General features: G+C 42.8%; 1 protein-coding gene across 2 annotated transcripts in view; it reads right to left on the reverse strand.

Moving 5' to 3' along the window:
* COL5A1 (collagen type V alpha 1 chain) overlaps nucleotides 1-23522 on the reverse strand; it is a 298677-nt gene that overhangs the window by 117902 nt on the left and 157253 nt on the right. For both annotated transcript variants that reach the window (XM_089684686.1, XM_089684685.1), the window contains exons 24-27: nucleotides 19168-19212; nucleotides 17577-17630; nucleotides 10153-10197; nucleotides 824-877 (exon numbers count right to left, since the gene is read on the reverse strand). In XM_089684686.1, the coding sequence (XP_089540812.1) occupies nucleotides 824-877; nucleotides 10153-10197; nucleotides 17577-17630; nucleotides 19168-19212 (198 nt within the window). The remainder of the gene's footprint in view (nucleotides 1-823; nucleotides 878-10152; nucleotides 10198-17576; nucleotides 17631-19167; nucleotides 19213-23522) is intronic.

Consider the following 23522-nt stretch of genomic DNA (forward strand, 5'->3'; position numbering starts at 1 on the left):
GAATCTTCACCACAGTTTTATATTTACCTCCCCATAACCACACAACATATGACCTGTTCTGCTTATAACTCCGCCCATTCTGAGGTGGAATGGCAACTTGTATTGATCAAGTTGGGTTACTGCCCCCTCTTGTCTTTTGTCCCCAGTAAAGTCAGTCTTCATAGCACTGAGCCAATAATGAAACGTGGGAAGAAGATAAGTGACAGACTTGACCAGGAAAGGTTGATATTTGTGCAGAGCTCCTCAATTTGGGTATTTACACCGCTCTTTGAAGGTCTCTAGAGGAACCTCTGATCAACTGTATTGAATTTCTGTAAACAGTTTACTTGGAAAAAGTCACAGGCTTACTTTACACTTCAGCTCATGAAAGTTGCAAAGACTTCAACATGCAATCACACCATTGCATCCGCTCTCCTCTGTGGGAGTGATAGCCAGGCATGCCTATGCCTTCCACAGCAATATAAGAACTATATCTTTACAAGGCCTGTGTAAAAGCCTCAGATGGAGACTGACATTCTCTGACCCATGCTATTTCAGATCCAAGGACTTCAGTTTCAGTGGTTTAAGCTTCAGCCTGTCACCACACATCTTACAATCTGACTGTACAATCCTCACGTAATATAAAGAACTATCAAATCTACCCAATCAATCCGTTTCCCATCAGGCAGACCCTTGTGTGATATAGTTGTTGGTTGATCTAAAGGATATTGTACACAAAAATTGTAACGTACGAGGTGAGCTAAGGAGTTAGACAATAGCAAGAAAATGGACAGACTTTCCCAAAAGAAAAAAAAAAAAACAGGGACCCATTAGCGGCACCTACCTTCACACCTCGAGTTCCTGGATACCCGATTGGTCCCTGAGGTCCTGCAGGACCCTGTAGGCAATGATACAAAAACACAATGTCAAATGAAACGGTCAGTACAAAAGTCCCCTGTGATTAACGGTTTTGTTTTTAATTTGCAGAACTTGTTTTGGCTAGTGTACATCACAGGAATTCATTCTGACTGTAGGGTATACTGAACTTGAACTTTGCAAAAGGTTTTCATGTTGTTCTGCTAGGACTTGTAGTTCTGCTGGACATGTGAGATAATCATCATTAATGGAGTTTTTTTACTTATAAATTAATGGTTAAAGCAAGCATGTACACAAACTTAAAGCACTGATAAAGCCTAAACATTTGGTCATATGATTGCTTTTGCTGTCCATTAAAGCAGAGATCACCTGACCAATGCTAATCAAAGAGGAGTAAAAAAAAAAAAATCAGAAGCAGCAGTTTCTCCAGAAAACTCAAGTACATTTTTGTCCTTTACTTAAATGTCGCAGCAAAGCTGTTAATGTAAAACTTGAAGTCAACACAGGAGTACAAGTCCACTTCAAATACGAATTCTGGCCAGTCCCCTATCCTCCAATTTGGAATGGTAATCTGGACCGCAGCAAGCGAAAGGCCTGTATTTACAACACAGCGTGTGCCGCTGTCTTTGTTTTTCCAAGCTCCCCGATCAGAGTGTAAACTTTGAATTAAGTTTCTGTGCTGTTGCTTGGCAACCAATAGACAGAGACCTCACAGTGTGTACATCCCTGCTCTATTCTGATTACAGCCCCACGCACGCTTACTGCTGAATATGCATATGGCCACCTGAGGCACGAGCAACCTGCGCTGCCTTCACCCTTCAAATCGTGTTTGTTTAATACAAAAAACACACAGGTACACAAAGAGTAAGAATTTGGGTTTCTTGGCAGTTGCGTACAGGGGGGTTCTGCAAATCACGGTTTCTGCTGTAAGCCTCATTTTCTCAAACCATAAAAACAATTCTTTTCATTGGTAACAGAGATTGCTGATAAATGCTACTGTACCAAAGAGTCCAATAGGCCACAGCCAACAAAAATAGCAATTAATGGACCAGTAAACATAGTTACAGGTTGCTTAAGATTTCTCAAGAATTTTGTTACTGAAGATCATTTACAAAACTTCAGCCAAAACATTTTTCTAGTTTTGGATAGTGTAAAGAATGGTTACAGTTTATTCATCTTCTTTATATGTCCTAGTGACCATTGTCATTGCAACAAAAGAGTGATGGGAAATCTAACATTTAAAGTTGTTAATGGACAGGAGTGGAAGGGAAATGTTAGAGGGGTTTTGCATTGATTTTCTCTCACTTTCTTTTGCGTATCTGAAAACATAAGTGCAGGGAAATCTCATAGTAATAAAACCCTTACAGGGGCTCCAACCCTTCTCCACTCAGTCCAAAACTAAAAACAGAAGTTCTGGCTAGAGTTAAACTTTAAGATAAAGTTACCGAGGCAAGCTGTGCGATTTCATAGGGGAAGATTTTTTATTTTAAACACACAACACTAGATATCATTTGGTAAGACCCTGAAATGTTCACCTCATCATTGTCAAATAATGTTCACAGTATGACATGAATGAACACCACAGGGGCGGACTGACAACTCATGGGGCCCCCGGGCAATAGAGGATCATGGGGCCCGTGTCCTTGCCCAAACTCAAAAAAGCCTATGAAAAAAGGTACCAGGGGCATCTCATGGGGCCCCCTACTGACCTCGGGCAGTGCCCAAATTTCCAAATGGTCAGTCCGCCCCTACCTGTCACCCTTTTATGTACATGGGAAGGATGGAGGGTAAATATTCTTTCCTTCATGATCAGATCACCACATCCCACTGCGCATGGTGTGCAGCTTTCAGGATAAGAGTACAGCAGGTGACTTGTTTTTAAAAAGGTGCAACCTACAGGCTGCCATCCTTGCTTTGCTACTTATTGAGACATGGAGGTGAAAAGTTTTGGTGACCATGACTTCTGAATTCACTAGCTGCATACTTGTTCTGATTGATTTACTCATTAACGATATTGAAGCCAGGATAAGAGCTCTGGAACATGTATCTTTCAGAAAAAGTGAGCACTGGCAGCTTCCAAACTTTATCTAGACAGGTGCTCTTTTAATCCTCTTTTAGTTCCAAAAGGCTAAATACACAGAAAAATTGGATGTACAATTCATATGCAATTAATAACAGATTATCCAATCTTAATGTGCCTGCTGTTCCACGTACTTGTATAACAAAAAAAAAAGGTATCCTGTTCTCTTTGTATTGCTTCCTTTGTGTGAAGTCCCTGATGTTCCTGCCAGTCCCTCTGCTTTCCTATGAACACAGGGGTCTTCCAACTTTCTAATCAAAGGGTCATTTTTGGCAGCACAGTGGCTAAATGGTTAGCACTTCCGCCTTTCAATACTAGGGTTGTTGGTTTGAATCCCAACCACGGCACCGCCTGTCTAGAGTTTGTATGTTTTCCCTGTGCTTGCATGGGTTTCCTCCAGGTACTCCGGTTTCCTCCCACACTCCAAAGACATGCTGGTAGGTTACTTGGATCCTGTCTAAATTGGCCCTAGTAGGTATATGTATGAATGTAAGTTAGGGACCTTAGATTGTACACCCCTTGAGGGTTAGGGACTGATGTGAATGTACAATATATATGTAAAATGCTGCGTAAATATTGACAGTGCTATATAAGTACCCATAATAAAAAAATAATTTTAAAGTCCTTCAGGTTTTAGGGACGCCGGACTGTGGCCAATGTGAGTAAAAAATGCCCCAGCGTCAGTGGGAGTAAACAATGCCCCATCATTGGTTTTAGTGGGAGGAATAGTGTCTCATTATTGGTATGAGGAAGAATAATAATGCCCCATCAACGGTGTCAGTGTGAGTAATGGTGCCCCGTCATTGGTGTCACTTGGAGGAACAGTGTCCCAAGGGCCAGATAAAAGCAAGCAAAGGGCCACAGTTTGGAGACCACTGTATTACAAACTGATTAGACATGAGAGCAAAGCTTTTCAAGCTGTACTGGAACTCAGCCTGTTCTCCTCCTATGATCAGACTTGTGCTGAAAAGGCCCCCTGCACAGTCTTTCGCTGGGAAGATTAGTGTGCTGCTGTATCTCCTCCCTGAGCTCCTTATACAGCTGAGAACAGGCATTATGTGATCACTTATAAAAAAGGGGAAAAGGGTATTTATAATGTTTTTATATGTATACATAAATGTTTTGCCTTTAATTTCTATTTTAAGCTGAATGGGTTGCTTTACAAGGTGAGGGTTCACATATACTTTAGGGTAAAGCATAATGCTGAGGGTAGAGATCTCCTTGCATGCAGCTGGTTTACGGTCTGCAATTCTGTTATGGACACTGTAGAAGCCCCTTTTTTAAAGGTTGCATGTATGGGAAGAAATATGCCATTGCTAAACTCCTTCTGAAAATGCTAACTGCCAACTATCCCAATAACAAACACACCTATCAGAACAGCCTTTTTCAACCGTTCTACCCCAAATAAAATCATTAAATCATTTTGAGGTCTTAGGGTACCCCTAAAACCAATTTATTAGGGATCAGTGGAAAAAAATGCCAGTGGGAGACATGCCTTCTGGCTTTTCCAAAAGCAGTTGGCCTGGGAACTATGCAGGTACAAACAAAAGGGAACTACATTAACCACAGCTCAATTAAAGCCTAACAATCTCTGGAGGAACCCTGGTTGAGAAATGGAAATTAAAGGAAAGCCATAACCCCTTATCTAGGTACTTGCTCCGGGTGAGTGACTAACACTATTGAAGCTAGTGGATCAGCATGACAAGACACTTCACAATTTCAGAAGGACAGCACTTGCAGCCTTGTTTTCCTTTATAGCTGAACTAGAATGGTAGAATAGATTGCACCAGTGTAGCAAATGAACATACTTTCTAGAAGTATTGCAGAATTCAATCAGATTACAGCTGGTAGATAAAACAATGGGATTGTTTGGGTGCTGAAAGCCAGGCATGTTCCTCCATTATACATTAGGCTTATCAGTGTATGAGATGCATGTTGCTCTGAGATCTCCAAGCTCAGAATAAACCTGTTTTGACATTGAACTGGCTCCCCCAGGCAGTGCACTGCATTGCATTAAAGGTAAATTGCTGAAATGCTGCTTGTTAATTGACTGATGACAGGTTATCATGACTTCACACCAAATCTAACACAACGCATCCCCTCGTCTTGTGCAGAGATTCTAATCTCCCACATCGCATGTGACGAGTGTCATTGTGCTGTTACTGGAAAGAGAAGTTCCAAGTGCACATAAACGATAACCTTTATTCCATCTATGTATTATATTAAAAGAGCACATTTAAATGACCCTTTATTGGGTTTAATGTAAGTATACAAGATCACTTTGTAAATATAACCTATTTCTTATGCCTTTCCTTTACTGGGGCAGCACAGTGGCTAAATGGTTAGCACTTCCACCTGGCAGCATTAAGGTTGTCGGTTCCACCTGCCTGCTCCACCTGCCTGGAGTTTACATGGCTTTCCTCCAGGTACTCCAGTTTCCTCCCATACTTCAAAGACATGCTGGTAGGTTATTTGGCTTCTATCTCAAATTGGTCCTAGTATGTGTATGTATGAATGTGAGTTAGGAACCTTAGACTGTACACTCCTTGAGGGTTACCCTGTAATAAATACTAATTTTCTGATAGATCAAGCCAGTATTGCTCTGTTTACATGCAGCCTGCACTGTAACTGCAGACCAGGACACAGAAGTTGCTGCACAAACCTGTAAGGTGCAGGAGCAAAAGCAAAATTATATGCCTTCAGTAGGGACACAGGTCTATGAACATTGTACAGGAGTGAGAAGGTGGGAAATCCTCTTGTAATGTTTTTATTGCTCTCTGTGTCCTTATTGGGGTGATTTAACCTCATCTCTTGTACCAGTGACAGGAAGTAAAGGGATATCTCTCTAATGAGACAAATTTAGACTGGACAGTAGCTGTAATTGCTTTTTAAGTCGTCCTGTAACAATACCACCTATTCCCTCACGTTTCTCATCCTGGTGTCATTGGAACAGGAAGTGAACGGAAATCACTTTCACAGACAGCAATAAAACCTAACTGATGTTACAATTCTTACCCGCTCTACCTTTTCATCTGAGTAACATTGCCAATACAAGGTAGGAGCACACTGACATGCAGAGATTCATTCACTTTGGAAGGATTTCTCTCTCACTTTCCGTTTTGGCTATGGGGCAAGGAGTGAAGGGAAATCTCCCCAAAGGATGCAGATGACAAAAAAAAAAAAAACCTGACCTCTAATGCCACTCGCAGGGAACAAGACAGAAAAACTCAGTGTGCAATAAGAAGTGCCTGTGGTGGGTGGAGTGCTCACTGTCTTCCCCTGTAGAAGACTTATGTGACCCAATTGGCTGTTGTATTAAAGGTTAAAAAAATGCACTTGGCGTTTGCCCTGCACAACTGTTGGTGTATCCAGCCTTGCATCAGAGAGTTAAACTGCCATGCGTCCTCCGAAGATAACTAATGAAATGCGGCCTGTCAGAGCGAGCCCCGGGTGGGTTTCCTATATTTTAAAATAAATTCTTTCTACTTTACCGCCCAGAGGAAGAGAGAGGCACAGAAATATTTCTTGGCATATTTTAATGGGGAATATTTCATGGCCAGTGGCATCTGTCAGATGCCAGAAATAAAAATGAAGGTGAAATAAGAGATTTATGGAAATTTCAGATATTTAATTCCCTAGGTAGAGGAGAGGGGACAGTACATCGATGATGATGAACTACAGCTCTCAGCATACCATGTTAGATGGGGGGACTACTGTTTGCAAGATAGCCAGAAACACAAGAAGAGAAACTGGACTGTTTATAGACAAGATCTCACTGCAAGAGGTGAATATACATCACTAGGCAAGCTGAGCTAAAAGAAAGTGCTATTTATGTAAAAGATAAAAAATAATATTCCCAACATGTTTGTAAGGACAATTCCAGATGAGTGAGTTTACCCTGAGTTTACTTACCTTCTCCTATAGAGTTGCTCCCCCACTGGTTGGATCGAAGAGATATTGCCTTTTTACTGCTTCCTCAGTAGGGAGTGAGATTCTGCAAGATTCTGCAGTATGATAAGCCAACAGGGAAGCAATGGCCATTAAGGGAAGTGGATGTTGTACCTCAGTGATTCTTCTGCTGGTAACATGTTGCCAGCGGAGGAATCACCTGTGTGACATCAGAAATGATGCACCTGTCCAGATAATGAGGACACTGATATCACTTTACTGTGCAAGTCATTTCCCTATATTATCAATCCACTGACCTCTCTAATAAGTCAGATAGCAAGAAAAAAAAAAAGTTATGAAAACCATTTTTTTAAAAAAAAAAACAACAATCATTTCTGATCATTAATAATAGATTACTGCACATTAATGCTTGGATTACACTAATGCATAAGCAATTTGATCCAATTTGCAATTATGTAGTGAGATTTGGCTGAGTTTTGGATTTTAGTTTGCATATTCTATAGGGCCAAAATCATGCACCAAATCACACCAAAGTAGCACAGGACCTTTTTCCAAAATTGCCCTGTGCTGAGTTGCATTTATGTGAATGGGCACCATTAGAAACAATGTGATTTCCATTATCATGTGATTCTGCACAACTGAAATCACATCTGCAAGGGCACTAGTTTGAACCAGGCCTAACGCTCTTAGAAGATGTAATATAATAAACATGTGCCTATTCATCTGAACCCTGGCAGCCTATAAAATAAACCCAAGCATATTGATCGTCCATTTTAGGCAGTCATTTATTAGTCTCCTTTAAATAACAGAAAATAAAATGAATTCCTCCAAAGCTGGATCAGCAATCAGTTAAAAAATGTATTAGTTTGCAGAGATTATTATTACAAATTTTCTGTCTCTCCTCAGCAAAGCAGCGCTGCCACCCAGTGGCCAAACTGCCTAACAGGTCCCAGGTTTTGCTTCATGCGCAGCACTGCCTAATAGCTGCAATCATCAACTCGCTTTCTGACAACAGTTCCACTCAGTGGCGTCCCGAGGCAGGTACGGGGGTGCGGCCCGCACCGGGTGACACCTACCGCACAGGGCGATACCAGACCCGCTCCACGAAAAGGTAAGTTGTAAAGCAAGCCGACGATCCCCACAGGATGGATCCATCCTGTGGGGATCGTCGGCTTGCTTTACAACTTACCTTTTCGTGGAGCGGGTCCGGTTTCACCCCGTATAGGTTGCATGCCGACGATCCCCGCAGGATGGATCGGAACTGCGGATTGGGGAGCATAATGGATCGGACTCCGATCCATTATGCTCAATCTGCAGATCCGATCCATTCTGCGGGGATCATCGGAGGGGGTGTCACCAAGTGGTATCGCACCGGGTGACACCAACCCTAGGGATGCCCCTGGTTCCACTATAGGTGAAGGAGGTTTTAAGGATATAGACTTTTTAGAACTTGGACTCTCTATGGATGAGAATTCATGTACACGTAAAGAAAACCTATAAGGAGTCAGTACTTTTTAAAGTTACCTCTAGGTACCCACAAGCATCGTTAGGTCACATTTTCTACACCCTGGAACTACCCATACACAAAAAAAACATACAGAGGAGACAGCAGGAAGAGACGCTACCAAGACTCTGTGGAGATTTACTAAAACTGGAGAGTGCAAAATCTGATGCAGATCTGCAAAGAAACCAGTTAGCTTCCAGGTTTCATTGTCAAAGTTTAATTGAACAAGCTGAAGTTAGAAGCTGATTGGTTACTGTGGACAGCTGCACCAGATTCTGAATGCTCCAGTTTAAGTACATCTCCCCCTTGTGCTTCTCTCAGTTCTGTAACTATGTGTGATGGGAGGTTATTTGTTTGCTCTTACTAAAGTTCATGATCAGCTGACAACCATATAACACCGTGTGTAAAACGTGACTGGCTGTAGCCAGCCCAGACTTGACTGGAACAATTTGGTTACACACATTGGTAGTGTAACATTCACTAACATGAAGAATCAATGCTGTCATTGGTCAGGCAGAATTTTAAATCCAGGTGTGGAAGTAAAGAGACTTAAATACTGCAAAATTAACTAGGCAACACACTTTCCTATTAGACCTGTTGCACACAGTAAAAAGTAAAAAATTCTAAGGCAAATAATAAGTGAACATTTTCCATTTTAATGCAGTAATTTACTCGTGGGTTTACTCATTTAGGCCCCTTGCACACCAGCGTCATAATTTACTGATGTTTACTTAGAAACTTGTAAGGGGCCACAATACTGGCAATGGAGAAGAATTTCACTTTTCTATATTCATCTATACGCTTACACACCTTTACTCGCCTATACTCAATATTACTGAGGTCTTTACACACAGTGTTTGGCCCCTTGCACACGGGCGTCACAAGTTCCTGAGTAAACATCAGTAAATTATGATGCTCATGTGCAAGGGGCCCAAATGGCTCAGGTGATTTGCATGAGATGAAATTAGAACACATTTTTTTTGCTGAGTCTAATTCTTCCACAACAAATGTTTTGGTGTAATGGAAGATTCTGCTGCTCCCCTTCGTGTAACATATTTTAGGTTTTCTCTACCTTTGTATTTGAACTCAAGACTATCCAGTGAATTAAAAAAATGGTTTCAATTTTATTTACTAATTTCCCATATTAGGAAATGCCACAAAATATCAAGAAAGAGTAGCTAATAACTTTCCTCATAAATGTAGGTAATTTTGCAATGCTGGGTAGGACTCTGAAGAGGGCCAGTTATACTATTTGAAAGTTTGCTTCATTAAAAGTGGCTATTTCAGGTTTATGTTATTGATGGGTATGTTTATTACATGCTGTCTTGCTAATCTTCCAAAGAGTCCTATGTTGGGACTCCTCAACAGAATTTCTCCTTCCACCCCACTGTCACAAATATTATAAAGCCAAATGATGGTGGCAGCGCCAATCCTTTGTGGATTCTTTGTGAAATAAAAAAACAAAACAAAATGGGGTTCTGTGTGTGAAAGAGTGACATCTTCATTATGGAATTGTGAGGGGCTACTATTAGAAAATCTCACTATTGTGGGAGGGGCTAAGACCAAAACTACCGTGAGGAAATTTTACCATTGTGGGAAGGGCAGAGACACAAAATACTGCAGAAAAATGTTACCATAATAGGAGAGACTGAGACACAAATAACTGCTGGGAAACCTCGTCATTGGAGAATTGGAGAGACAGCTGATACATCTCACCAGTGCACACCCAAAACTGAAATAACCACCTTGTGCGGAGCTGACATTTAAGTTGATGGGAGCACTGTATAATAACATACTACCATACCTGGGTTCCTTTTTCTCCTGGGGGTCCTTCCTTTCCGGGGTGACCCTGTGTGGAGAAGTAAACAGAGGGTAAGACATTTCATACACCGACTCATATCTGCATTGCTAAATGAGAAGTACAATTAGCAGTACACCTGGACTTCCTGCCTCCCGCCACTGCTAGCAGAGAACATAGATCTTGTATAAACATCAGAACATTGTATGCATACCAATGATCACAGACCCCATTGAATGGTGCGCATAGCCTTGCGCAGGGAGAGTGTTCTCTGCATTACCATTTACAGCTTGGTTCTGCTGCTTTAGCGCTCCTCACCTGGAGTAATTAAATCTATTTTGCTCTCAGAAGTCCTTTGTTTATATTCATGCTGTGCTGCTTGTGTGATTCTTAGCATAATCTGCAAATTACTGCATTTAAATTAAGTTTATAGCAGGCACCACATGAAGTAGGGGATAATGCCATGAACAGTGACACAGAGAAGGGGGTGCTTAGGGGTTATACGCAAGATAAGTATAAGGGTCCATTTACAGGAAGTTCAATTCTCCTATTCCATTTCAATACACAGTGGGTATAGAAAAGGATCACCCCCCTTTAAAATAATTGCATTTTATTGCTTTGTAGCCTGAAATGAAAACAGACACAGTATTTGTTTTATCCAGCTGTATTTACTGAGTACAACTTATAGCATCCAAGTGAAACATATAACACCAACATGACTGAACAAAATTGTAACAATTCAAAAACAGAATCACTGAGCTGGTAAAAGGATGACCCCCTTGTGTCAGTATTTTGTTGGACCACCATTTGCTTTAATTACAAGCTTTAGTCTGTTGGGATATGTCTCTACTAAGCTTGCACATCTAGACTTTGCAATATTTGCCCACTCTTCTTTGCAGAACTGCTCAAGTTCATTTAAATTTGATGGTGACCGTTTGTGGACTGCAGTCTTCAAGTCATTCCACAGAATGTTTCAATGGGGTTTAATAAGTCTGGGCTCTGACTAGACCAGGGGTAGGCAACCTGCGGCTCTCTAGCTGTTGTGGAACTACATTTCCCATGAGGCATCGCAACATTACAAAACTGACAGTTACAGCTATGACTTGCAAAGGCATGATGGAACTTGCAGTCCTGCAACAGCTGGAGAGCCGCAGATTGCCTACCCCTGGACTAGACCATGCAAAGACATTCACTTTTTTCTCCTACAACCACTGTGTGGTCATTTTTCCTGTGTGCTTTGGGTCAATGTCATGTTGGAAGGTAAATTTCTTCCCATTGACAACTTTCTGGCAGAGGGCAGTAGATTTTCCACAATAATTTGACAGTATTTTGCCCCATCCATTTTTCCTTCTATCCTGACAAGTGCTCCAGTCCCTGCTGCAGAGAAACATTCCAGAATATTACCACCTCCATGCTTTACTGTAGGAATGGTGTTATTTGGATGATGAGCTGTACTGGATTTCCACCACACATATTGTTTGGTGTTCAGGGCAAATAATTGAATTTTAGTCTCATCTGACCATAATACCTTTTTTTCATGTGGCCTCAGAATCTTCAAGTTGCGTTTTGGCAAAGCTCAGTCCTGACTGAATGTGGCCTTTCTTGAGGAGTGGCTTTTTTCTTGCAACCCTCCCATACAAGCCACATTTGTGAAGAATATGTGATCTTGTTGCAGCATGCACACAATGACCACTCTTTGTCATAAATTCCTACAACTGCTTTAGAGTTGCTGTAGGCTGCTTGGTAGCCTCTCTGACCAGTTTCCTCCTGGCTCTTTCATCCAGTTTGGAGCGACATCCTGATCCAGGAAGGGTCTGTGTTGTAACAAATATCTTCCACTTCTTAATAATAGACTTCACTGTGCTTCTAGGCATTGATAAAGCCTTTTACAATTGTTTGGATCCATCTCCTGACTTGTGCCTGTCCACAACTTTATCCCAGAGATCTTTTGACAGTGCTTTGCCCCCAGTAGTTGATTGTTTGCTTCAGTTGCACTACTGGGACTGAAATGCCCCAGGAAAGCTCTTTTCATGCTGAGCTAATCAATATGGTCACAGATGATCACAGCTGAAAGTAAAATTGCTTTGTGTGCCATTGAGAGGGTGATTAGCTACACCTGATTGAGTTTACAAGTCATTTTTAGGAGCGGGGGGGGGGGGTGTGATCCTTTTTCCAACTCAGTCCTGGTTCACACCGATGTGGGAATCCTGTGCGTTGTCCTGAAACTGATTGTAAAACAAAGTGCGATTGCCAGAAGTGCAATGCCGATGCGAATCAGGTACGGACAAAAAAAGGGTCCGGAACCATTTTGGTGCAGATGAAATGCGATTTGAGCCTCACAAAATCATATGTGATGTGCACAGGAATGTAATGTGATTCCCGTGTGAATCACATGCGCTGTCCCGCACCGCACAAGTGTGAACCTAGTCTCAGTGATTCTGTTTTTGAAATTTGTATATTTTTTCTGACATGTTGATGTTATAAGTTGCACTGAGTAAACCGCTACATAAAACAAAACCGTGTCAGGCTTCATTTCAGGCTGCAAAGAAACAAAATGTGATTATTTTAAAGGGTGGTGATTCTTTTCTATACCCACTGTAGTTCCTAAGGTTTTTTTGTTGGGAATTAAGAAAGGTTGAGAAAGATTAAACACACCACCTGTAATCTGATCACCAATGTATAGGAAACAAAGAAGGAATTTGACTGCAGGGAATCTTAGGAATCATTATAGATAATGGATCCTAATTAATTTGGGGTCTTGCCCAAATAAATCATGGAAAACAATTACCTAGAGCAGGAGTCTCCAAACTATGGCCCTCCAGGTGTTGAAGAACTGCAAGTCCCATGAGGCCGTGCAGGACAGCCACAGGCAAGACTCCCAGAGGCATGATGGGACTTGTAGTACTACAACAGCATGGAGACCCCTGACCTAGAGGAAGGATGGTCACAACTTTACTGAGGTGACCATAGCTATAAACATGCAAATGTATCCCATATAATCCAAATACTGGCCCTAGGAATACCATGAGCTCTGTAGTGTGACAATGCCACTGCCTCAATGCCTGTACTTGTCCTAAAGAGAACCTGTAACAAATGGGCAGTTATAAGAATCTGAATATCCTCAGTTATATGGTGCAGGCTTACCTCTCAGGGATAGGATGTTGCATTGTTATTAACTTGGATTCTCTTCCTGACTGAGCAGACATGTCAATTCAGAGTCAAGCTGTAAGACCCCCATCAAGGCTTACCAACTTCTACCTGAGCTCAGGACTGTTAACTGACACTTGGTCAGGGTAAAAGTGGCAATTAATAAAGCTTTTAGCTTTCTTTCATGTAATCCTGACAACATCATTGTTATAGGATAGTTTCTCAAGTGTCTGTTATTAGCACAGGCAGGCTGTTTGGTAGACACTTTAACACTGTGGTATGTTGCAGTAATGCTCATGTTGCTGCGATTCATGTAACGTATGATGTTATGCCATTCATTTTTACACAAAGAGGCAACACAAATCCAATGTACCGGTACATGCATTGCAGTACACCATACCGGACAGTATTGTACTACTGCATGTGCTGCATTGTGTTGCCAAAATGTTTATTGCCTGTTTTATTTTTTTAACATGTTACCCCATTAATTTGAAATGAACTGGCTTCACACATCGCACATTAACATGCAAAAAAATGTTAACTCAACGCAATACACCCGGTGCTGGTAAACCCCGCCTTACAGCCTGACACTTTAGAAATGGCAGGGTTAAATGGAAGTATCCTCCTGCGCTTTATATAGAAAGATTTCCCAATACTATCCCTATATGGTAGCTGCTGTCACTCGATTAAACCAATAAGTAATCAATATTTAACAAAAATTAGTGAAGCGGTGTTATTGTCAAAATTAAATGCTAAAGTGCCTATTATGCCTATCAAATGGTGCTCCGTGAAAAAAAGCTCATATATATATATATATATATATATATATATATATATATATATATATATATATATATATATATACACTTCCGTGCAAATTAAACAATCTTAAAGTGAAATGAAAATACACATCAGTGCAAATTTTGAACAAAAGTGGAATGAGAATGATAAAAATACCATGTGTGCACAAATCCTCAAATGGCAGCAGTGCCTGGTTTCGCTTTCAAGTAACGTCACTTCCGGTCACGTGGTGACGCACGTCCAGACGCAGCGGCCATATTGGTTTTCCCCTGGTTTCATGCAATACACCCATGGGATGGGGCAAAACGCTGATGTGACAAGAACTATATGTGAGTGTAATCTTTGCTTTCCATGCTGGCTTTACTAAACCTATTACACTATGGAAGGATCTCTCTTGTGTCTTGTATATTACTGAGTGGAGGTGGAGTGGAACAGAGAAGTCTCTAATTCCCTTGTGATCCCTGGATGAGCTATCCATATACAAGGACCTGGTACAGAGAAGAGTAATAGCTTTTTGGCCCTGTGCGGGTCAGTGTGGGGAGGTGAGCAGGCACTGCTGCCATTTGAGGATTTGTGCACTAGAAGTGAAGATCACTTTCTCACGAAGTTTTCACTTGCATGGACTTTTTTCTATTCTTATTTTTGATTATTCACAGATGGTGGTTTTATATTTATGTGATGCACAGTTATATGATGGAATATTGTGATTGAATCTTATATATACACATGGTATTTTTATCATTCTCATTCCACTTTTGTTCAAAATTTGCACTGATGTGTATTTTCATTTCACTTTAAGATTGTTTAATTTGCACGGAAGTGTATATATATATATATATATATATATATATATATATATATATATATATGAGCTTTTTTTCACGCAGCACCATTTGATAGGCATAATAGGCACTTTAGCATTTAATTTTGACAATAACAGCGCTTCACTAATTTTTGTTAAATAAAGAAATGGCAGGGTGGCATTATAAGTAAATGATAGAAAATCTAGCAATCCTTAGGATATATGGCTGATATTTAGATAATTAAATGGTGATGGGTGAAAAGTTAGTGACTAGACATTCATGTTTCTACTAAGAGGAGCACTGACAGCCAACAAAGTTAGGTAAAGACTAGAGGAACGAGTGGGGACTCATCAGACTATGGCATTCAACTTAGTTTTTTGTTTTTCAATAGGTTTTCCTGAATTTTGCCATTTTATCTTTCATCAGCCTGTATACTTTTCATCACAGCTTGATTCCATACATCAAACTTTTAAAAACCAGAGGAAAGCTGCCAAAACCCAGGAAAATTGAGTGAAGGTGCAGTCAAATGAAAAGTCACAATTTTGCAGATCTTTTTAAACACATCCTGGAGCATTTCTGTTTTTGGAACAAAAAATGGCTTTCATCTGACGCATTTTTGCCTTCAGTGTTCCATGTGTTGGTGGAGCGGACTGCAGCCTTTGTATAAAGAGATCCCTCTCATTACACACCTTCTCACCGATGAAACAACTGCTTAAAAGAAACTTTTCTGAACAGATACAGAAGAACCACCATTGCCGATTTACCTTCTTAAAGCCTAATTGGACTTTCAGTTTAAATTGGCAATTACATTACAGGTGCATTAAAACAAAAGACATGCAAAGACTTAGTTTGTTTGTTTTCTAAAGAAGTCAAAGCCTGCATAGAAAAGCCTGTGTCCAGCCAGCACGCTGCATAGTGGGGCGTTTGCTCTTGTGGGGAAGTAGTGATTCAGTTGTAAAGGTCCTAACACACACTCTGCTGAGTCTGAACCAGATCTCTAATCAGCAGGGAGCATGCACCTTGCTGATTGCAGAGCTTTGGGCAAAACTCAGCAGGGGGTGTGTCAATGAAAAAGTGCAGTGTGGCCTCTTCTTTCCCACAGAGAGCAAAAGTCCAACTCTGCAACATGCTGGCAGGACACAGGCTTTTCTACTCACACTGTGGCTGCTTTCTAAAGTAAACAAACTGTAAGACATTTAACTCCTTTAATTTGATGAACCTGGAAAGTATTTAGCCAATTTAAACTGAATGTCCAATTGGTCATCAGAAAAGCTGGATGCCGCTCAAACCAGCCCAGTCAGGCCAGGATGTATGTGATCACATACACATATCACATACATCCCAACCTGACCGGGCTGGTTTGAGCAGCGTCCATCTTCTTTGATTACCTATGCTTCTGGATTAGTATTCAGATGCCGACTCCCACTTTCTGTGTACCAGCAAGGTAACTTTTGTGCTGTGTGGCTTGGAGCGGTGCCTCAAGTGTGTATACTCACTAAATGTACAATTGGGTTTGAATGGTGCAAGCTCCAGGACTGTCATCCTCCAAGCTGCGGGAAGTAAAGCTTGAAAGGTCTTAAAGCCTAACTCCAGCCAAAATGTTCTTTTATTCAACTTAAAAATAGAACAGAATAGGGAAGAGTTAACATTTTTTGTCAGGTTTTTACTTCTGTCTATGAGCCCATTTTGGAGATTTTACCTTACTTCCTGTCTCTGTGACATCAGTACAAAAAATGGGGGGGGGGGGTCACTAGGACAGAAAAACAGCTATAAAAAAACAGAATTTTTTTTCATATGTCTCTTTTAAGAGTTATTCCCAACACTTCCTGTCATGAAAGAGACCCTGACCCTTCCCTGTTTCTTCCAAAGTTAAATAGATTATTTTGGGTGAGGTTAGACATTAAAGGAGAAGTACAGCCAAAGCTCTCTTGGCTATACTTCTCCTGTGGATCACAGGAGTGCAGTTCATTCTGCACACCTGTGACTCGCTTTCAGCTGACAGCAGGCTGAAGCCTGCTGTTGGCTGACGTCACTCAGCCAGTCCAGGCTGGGGAATGATCCCGACTTTAAAGTCAGGATCCACCCCAGACTCTGGAGTGGTACCTAGCTCAGCCTCTCAGCGATCCACTGAGAGCCTGAGCCAGCCGCTCCCTCCCCCTCCACGGCCCAGCGCTCTTAACTCCTGTGTTGTTTGCTTGCTCCAGCTTTGTGACACTTAAGCATTAAAGGCAGGATAACAACATCAAAAGCTGCACTTTTGGAAATCCAACCAGCAATGGCAGCTCTCGTATTTATCCTTTGACTGGTTAGCTGGTTAAACAGTTCATGCACCTGCACATTGAGCTTCTTGATCTTTCTCCATCTTTGCAGCAGACAATCGATCTACAAGAAATTTGCCCATCTGCAACAACATAGCTGACAGATGTGGACCCAGTGGGTGCCGCCTGTCCATATCATGTGGAGATGAAAGAAAGTAGTTCGAGAGACATGACAATGACTGCGTCTTCCAACCTGACAGTTCCAGTATTTTGACAACAATCTGTCAGTCTGGAAAGTTTCTACACAGGCCAGTCTGGTCTATAACAACCTTCTCTGCGGATAATCTACATATGTATGACCAAGCATCTATAAAGAATAACTTCTGTATGATGTAAAAGAAAAATTGAGCTGTATACTTACAGCTGGACCGTCAGCACCAGGCATACCAGGAAGTCCAGGTTTTCCTAGTGGACCCTGAAAGCAGCAAAGAAGATTAGACATTTATTAGAGTTATTTTCCAGACTTCTGAACTGTAAATCCCCCAATGCCCTACTTGGGGGTTGTAAGTAAAGTAAATGTTCTGAAGTGCCAGTATGCAGATTATCACCCCCCACCCTTTCCCAGTGTGATTTTGTTGTGGTTTGTGGGACTCAATGAAATAGCCAAATCATGAAAGTTTGCAGATTTCTTTAACAGCTCAAAGGCCTTTGGGTTTATGTCAAAGCAATAGCATGAAATCCATTGAAGATGCTTCAGAGATCATTCAGGATTCATTGACAGGTGTGATGACCTGCAGTTGGCCTCTTTCTGACCTGGATCTGACATGTTACAGCTGGGTTTTGAATTTCCATAGACTTGTATTGGAGTGCAAAACCCTTCTGACACAAAAAAAAGCTGTTGACACAGGCCTGTAAAGGAATCAAAGTTTTTTTTGTTATCTTCCTTAATTAATAACAAGTTGATCACATTTGCTCATTTATAGTTTGTTTTATAACCCTTGTTTCTTTTATATTATGTGTTACAAATTTGCCATGGTAGTACAGGTCTACTAGGCTTAGCTTCCTGCCTAGCAGACCTATACAATGACATTCAAACTTAGTTTGACCTATAGAAAGTCTCCTGTTTTCATGTTATACCCAACCCACACAAGCCTTAAATATCTCAGAAGTCACTAAAGTAGAACTTCAGACACAGCTGATATACATGTTCCTGAACTATTTTACCTGTGCCAGGATTTGTAATATAATGTTTTCAGTCTTGTGATCCTGACACCCCAATTTTCTGTACTACTGAAAAGCAATACAGCATAATCACTAACCTGCCCCCCCCCAACTATGGTTAGAAAGTGAAGGAGCAGTACACTGCTGAGGTCATCATTCTGCTCCCCCTCTTCTAAGCATGTATATTGACAGCAATTAGCAATTTGCAAAGATATATAATATTTTTTTTCTTTAAGCATGGGCACAGATAAGACAGCTGAGTCTGACATATTACTCTGTATACAATTCACTTAAATAAGTAAGACAAAAATTGGTGTACTCTGCAGTGAGCCAATAGATTGTGAGCAGTAAACCCCATGCTAAATTGATGCCTTATAGTAATAATGTCCTGTGAGTTACAGACTAATAACTTTACTCTTTATCTGTGCACAAGACTTTGGTCCTCACAGTTTGGTCATGCATTCATTTTATAACAGCGATCTAGGTTAGTTGTGTATTTTTTGATGCTTAAAAGATGTAAAACTGCAGAGCGTGTCATTTTACATGACATGTATGTCTTGTGATTTACTGCGAGTTTAATGGAACCATGAAAAGTCTACACCATTGTACTAATGTATAGGATTAATGTAAACATGTCATCCCTAATTGGAGAGGCGTACATTCTCTGCTAAACACTAATACCGCAGAAGAGGGGACGATGACAGGCTCGGAGCAAACAATGCAGAAGCAGATGGAGTGTATATTACTGTGTATTACTTTAAGTACACAACAGCTGCCCCATGTCCTATTACCTTCTCTCCTGGTGGACCGATGGCGCCCTGTGGACCTGGAAGACCCTGTGTGGCAAAAGAAAAATCTTTAGTACTTTTCTTCAAATGTCTAACTAATTTAACATCGATCAGTATGTTGACAACGTTGTTTTGACATTCGGGTTTTGTTTGCAGCTGATGCTCTTTTGTTGCTTTTACATAATATTTTGGTTTTCTTTAGCATTATCAGTACCTGGAAAGTGCAATCTTCCTCCTTGATTATTTGTAAATGGCACAGATACCTAATGTTTATACTATCATTAGAATGGTAGTGTCAAGACCATCTTCATTAGGTCATACCATTATTCAGTACAGAGAATCGAGTATTCAGCACAGGAAAACCTGGCAAATATACACACAGACAAATTATTGGTTCTCTCCAATTCACTCAGTTTGTGAACTCAGTAAGATCACTGCAGCCTTCTTGTACCAGCTGCAACACTGTAAAATTATTTTCATTGACTTGTTAGTTCCTTTTAAAATTCAGGCTTAGACAAAAGGTCGCCAGGTGTTCAACACTCAAGATGGCAGCCTAGCGGGAGTTACACATTTACCCCACACCATCTGGGCACTTCATAAATAAAATCTGAGACTCCAGAGGAATTACTGATGGGATACAAATCTTTCTGACAGCATCAAGGTGACAATGAGCAGGGCACAAGGACCGCCAGAGTCACATGTAGGAAAGTATATATTAAAGTCGACCTGTAATGCAGCACTGAAAGGCATCCTTTAAACATTACAGCCAAATTCTTGGCACTCATGACATCAGTTTTCTGATAGAGGGGTGTCAGTAGCAGCCATTGATGGCAATAGGTCAAAGCGTTCAGGTTCATATGCTGTAGGCATCCGTCACCTGAATGCAGCAAAATAAACAATAATCTATAGACTCAAGTGATTTCTATCAGTCACTCCAAGAATGTGTATTGTGTTCCCCCTTCAATACTGGTATGTAAGGCACCATGGCTGACACCAGGTGAATACAGTTAAAAATGCGTGTTGCCACTTATTGGTAGCTCTTAAAGGATAAGTTCACCTTTCATTACATAATACACCCATATTCAGGGTGTAACATATAACATGTTATGAATAGACTGGCCCCTGCTTCCCTGCTTTGACAGCTAGCAGGGAATCTTCTCCTCCTGCTAGCTGTCACAAAAAAAAACATCCTCTGTGAATGAGAAACTACAAGTCCCGACAACCTAAGCAGCTGTCGGTTTGTAGTTCTCAATGAACTACCACGGAGCTGTGGAGCACCCTGGTAGTTCATTTATTTATTTATTTATTTATTTATTTATTTATCGAGTTTATATAGCGCCAAAGGGTTTGCTCAGCGCTGTACAATAGAGGGGGGACAATACATGAAACAGAACAGTAACATCAAACAGCACACGAGGGGTTAGAGGGCCCTACTCTTTCGAGCATACAATCTAGGAGGGAGGGGGTAGAGGCACAGGAGGAAACGGCTGTGGGGGATGGAGTGGTAGGAGGAGGGAAGGGCAGCGGCTGTTAGGTGAGGGTGGGGTAGGCTTCCCTGAAGAGGTGGGTTTTCAGGGAGCGCCTGAAGGTGAGGAGGGAAGGTGACAGTCTGATGGATTGGGGTAGTGAGTTCCAGAGGATGGGGGAGGACCTGGAGAAGTCTTGCAGTCGTGCGTGGGAGGAGGAGACCAGGGAGCAAGATAGAAAGAGGTCCTGTGAAGAGCGAAGGGTACGGGTAGGGTGGTACCTGGGAATCAGGTCGGTGAGGTAGTTAGGGGCAGTGTTGTGAATGGCCTTATAGGTCAGGGTGAGCAATTTAAATTTAATGCGTTGGGCAATGGGGAGCCAGTGGAGGGAGAGGCAGAGGGGGGTGGCAGAGGTGGAGCGGCTGGTGAGGTGGATGAGTCTGGCCGCTGAGTTCAGGATGGTCTGAAGCGGGGAGAGCCTGCACTGGGGTAGGCCGGTGAGGAGGGAGTTGCAGTAGTCCAGGCGTGAGATAATCAGGGAGTGTACTAGTAGTTTAGTGGTGTCTGGGGTAAGGAAGGAGCGTATCTTGGCGATATTGCAGAGGTGGAGTCTGCATGTGTTTGTGAGAGATTTGATATGAGGTTGAAAGGAAAGGTTTGAGTCCAGAATGACGCCAAGGACTTTGGCTTGCTGGGCGGGATTGATGGTGGTGTTGTTGGTAGTGATGGAAAGGATGGGGGGGGGGGGCGCGGGCTGGGGGGAAGATGAGAAGCTCGGTTTTGGAGAGGGTGAGTTTGAGGAAATGGAGCGACATCCAGTCAGAGATGTCGTTTAGGAGGTGAGTGATGCGGGCGGAGAATGTGGGGGTGAGGTGAGGGGTGGATAGGTAGATTTGAGTATCATCGGCATAGAGGTGGTAATTGAAGCCGTGGGAGTGTATGAGTTTGCCAAGGGAGGAGGTGTAGATGGAGAAGAGAAGGGGTCCAAGGACAGAGCCCTGGGGGACCCCAACAGAGAGGGGGAGTGAGGAGGAGGTGGCACCGTTGTAGGAAACGCTGAAGGAGCGTTGGGATAGATAGGACGAGAACCAGGAGAGAGCGGTGTCTCTGATGCCAAGGGAGAGTAGTTTATTAAGGAGGAGGGGGTGGTCGACTGTGTCAAAGGCCGCGGAGAGGTCTAGGAGGAGGAGGACAGAGTAGTCGCCTTTGGCTTTGGCGGTTAGTAGATCGTTGGTGATTTTGAGGAGGGCAGTTTCGGTGGAGTGTAGGGGACGGAAGCCGGACTGTAGTGGGTCAAGGAGGTTGCTGTCAGTCAGGTGGGCGCTTAGGCGATCGAAGACCAAGCGCTCAAGGAGCTTGGAAGTGAGTGGCAGCAGGGAAATTGGTCTGAGGTTGTTGAGGTCAGTGGGGTCCAGGGAGGGCTTTTTGAGTATGGGGGTGATGTGCGCATGTTTTAGGGGGGAGGGGAAGACACCAGTAGAGAGGGAGAGATTAAAGATGTGGGTGAGGGAGCGGATGAGGGAAGAGGGGGGTGACCGGAGGAGTTGAGAGGGGATAGGGTCCAGGGGGCAGGTAGTGAGGCGGGCTTCTGAGAAGACTCTGCTGACTTCCTCAGTGGTAGTAGGGCTGAAGGAGTGCAGTGATGGGGGGGTTACGGTAGGCAGGGCCTTGGGTGTGGTGGGGGGCAGTGCCGTTGCGAGGTCAGAGGAGGGGAGAGATGAGGGGGTGATGGAAGGGGGGAGGCTAGATGGGGAGGTAGATTGCAAGTTGACTATGTCCTTGCGGATTGCGTCAATCTTTTTGTGGAGATGAGTGGCAATTTCGTGGGCGGTGAGTGAGGTACTAAGTGGAGGAGGGGGGGGAGAGAGCAGGGAGTTGAAGGTGGAGAAGAGTCGGCGAGGGCAGGTGGAGAGGGTGTTAATCAGGTTAACAAAGTAGGCCTGCTTGGCGGCGTGGAGGGAGGAGGTGTAGGTGAGGAAGGCAGATTTGTAGAGGGAGAATGCATGAGGGGACCTGGTTTTGCGCCATAGTCTCTCCAGCGCACGGCTGCGACGTTTGAGGCATTTAGTGTGGTCGTTCTGCCATGGTTGGGGCGGTCTGGGTTTGATGTTGCGTGTGGTTAGGGGTGCCAGAGAGTCTAGGGTAGCTGATAGTGAGTCGTTGTACGTGTTAGTGGCTAGGTCAGGACATGACAGTGGAAGGATGCTGTCGTGTAAGCGGTCGGCAGCCGAGTGGAGGGGGGCCGGGTGCAGGTTGCGGAGGTTGCGGCTGGTGATGGTTTGGCGCACTGGGGGGGGGAAGTTGGGGGAAGGGGAGGTGGAGAACGTGAGGAGGTGGTGGTCGGAGAGAGGGAAGGGGGTGTTAGTGAAGTGGTTAAGGGTACAGAGGTGGGAGAAGACGAGGTCCAGGGTGTTCCCATTGATGTGGGTGGAGGATTGAGTGTATTGTGTGAGTGTGAAGGAGGAGGTTAGGTGGAGGAGTTGGGAAGTAGCTGGGGTGTTGTCATTGATGGGGATGTTGAAGTCCCCGAGGATGATGGTCGGTAGCTCAGAGGAGAGGAAGAAGGGAAGCCAGGCGGCGAAGTCATCCAGGAAGCGGGCTATGGATCCGGGGGGCCTGTAGATCACTGCGATCCTTAGGGGGGTGGGTGAGAAGAGCCGGATGCAGTGAGCCTCGAAGGAGGAGAAGGTTCATAGATTCTTCCTAGATTCTTCCTGTCAGTATATCTGCTTTTTGGTACATCCCGAACGGGCAAGCAGATATACTGACAGATCTGCAGAAGACCTGCATGGCACCAACGATCTGTTGATCGCTGGTAAAATGGTTTACAGGCTACTGCAATATAAAATAATAAATGCACATTTTTTTACCTGCAAAAAAATTTGAATTCAT

This window comes from Staurois parvus, unplaced genomic scaffold (genome assembly GCF_062004578.1).
Source record: "Staurois parvus isolate SC_StPar_1 unplaced genomic scaffold, SC_StPar_1.0 ptg000352l, whole genome shotgun sequence".
In the NCBI taxonomy this organism is placed as follows: domain Eukaryota; kingdom Metazoa; phylum Chordata; class Amphibia; order Anura; family Ranidae; genus Staurois; species Staurois parvus.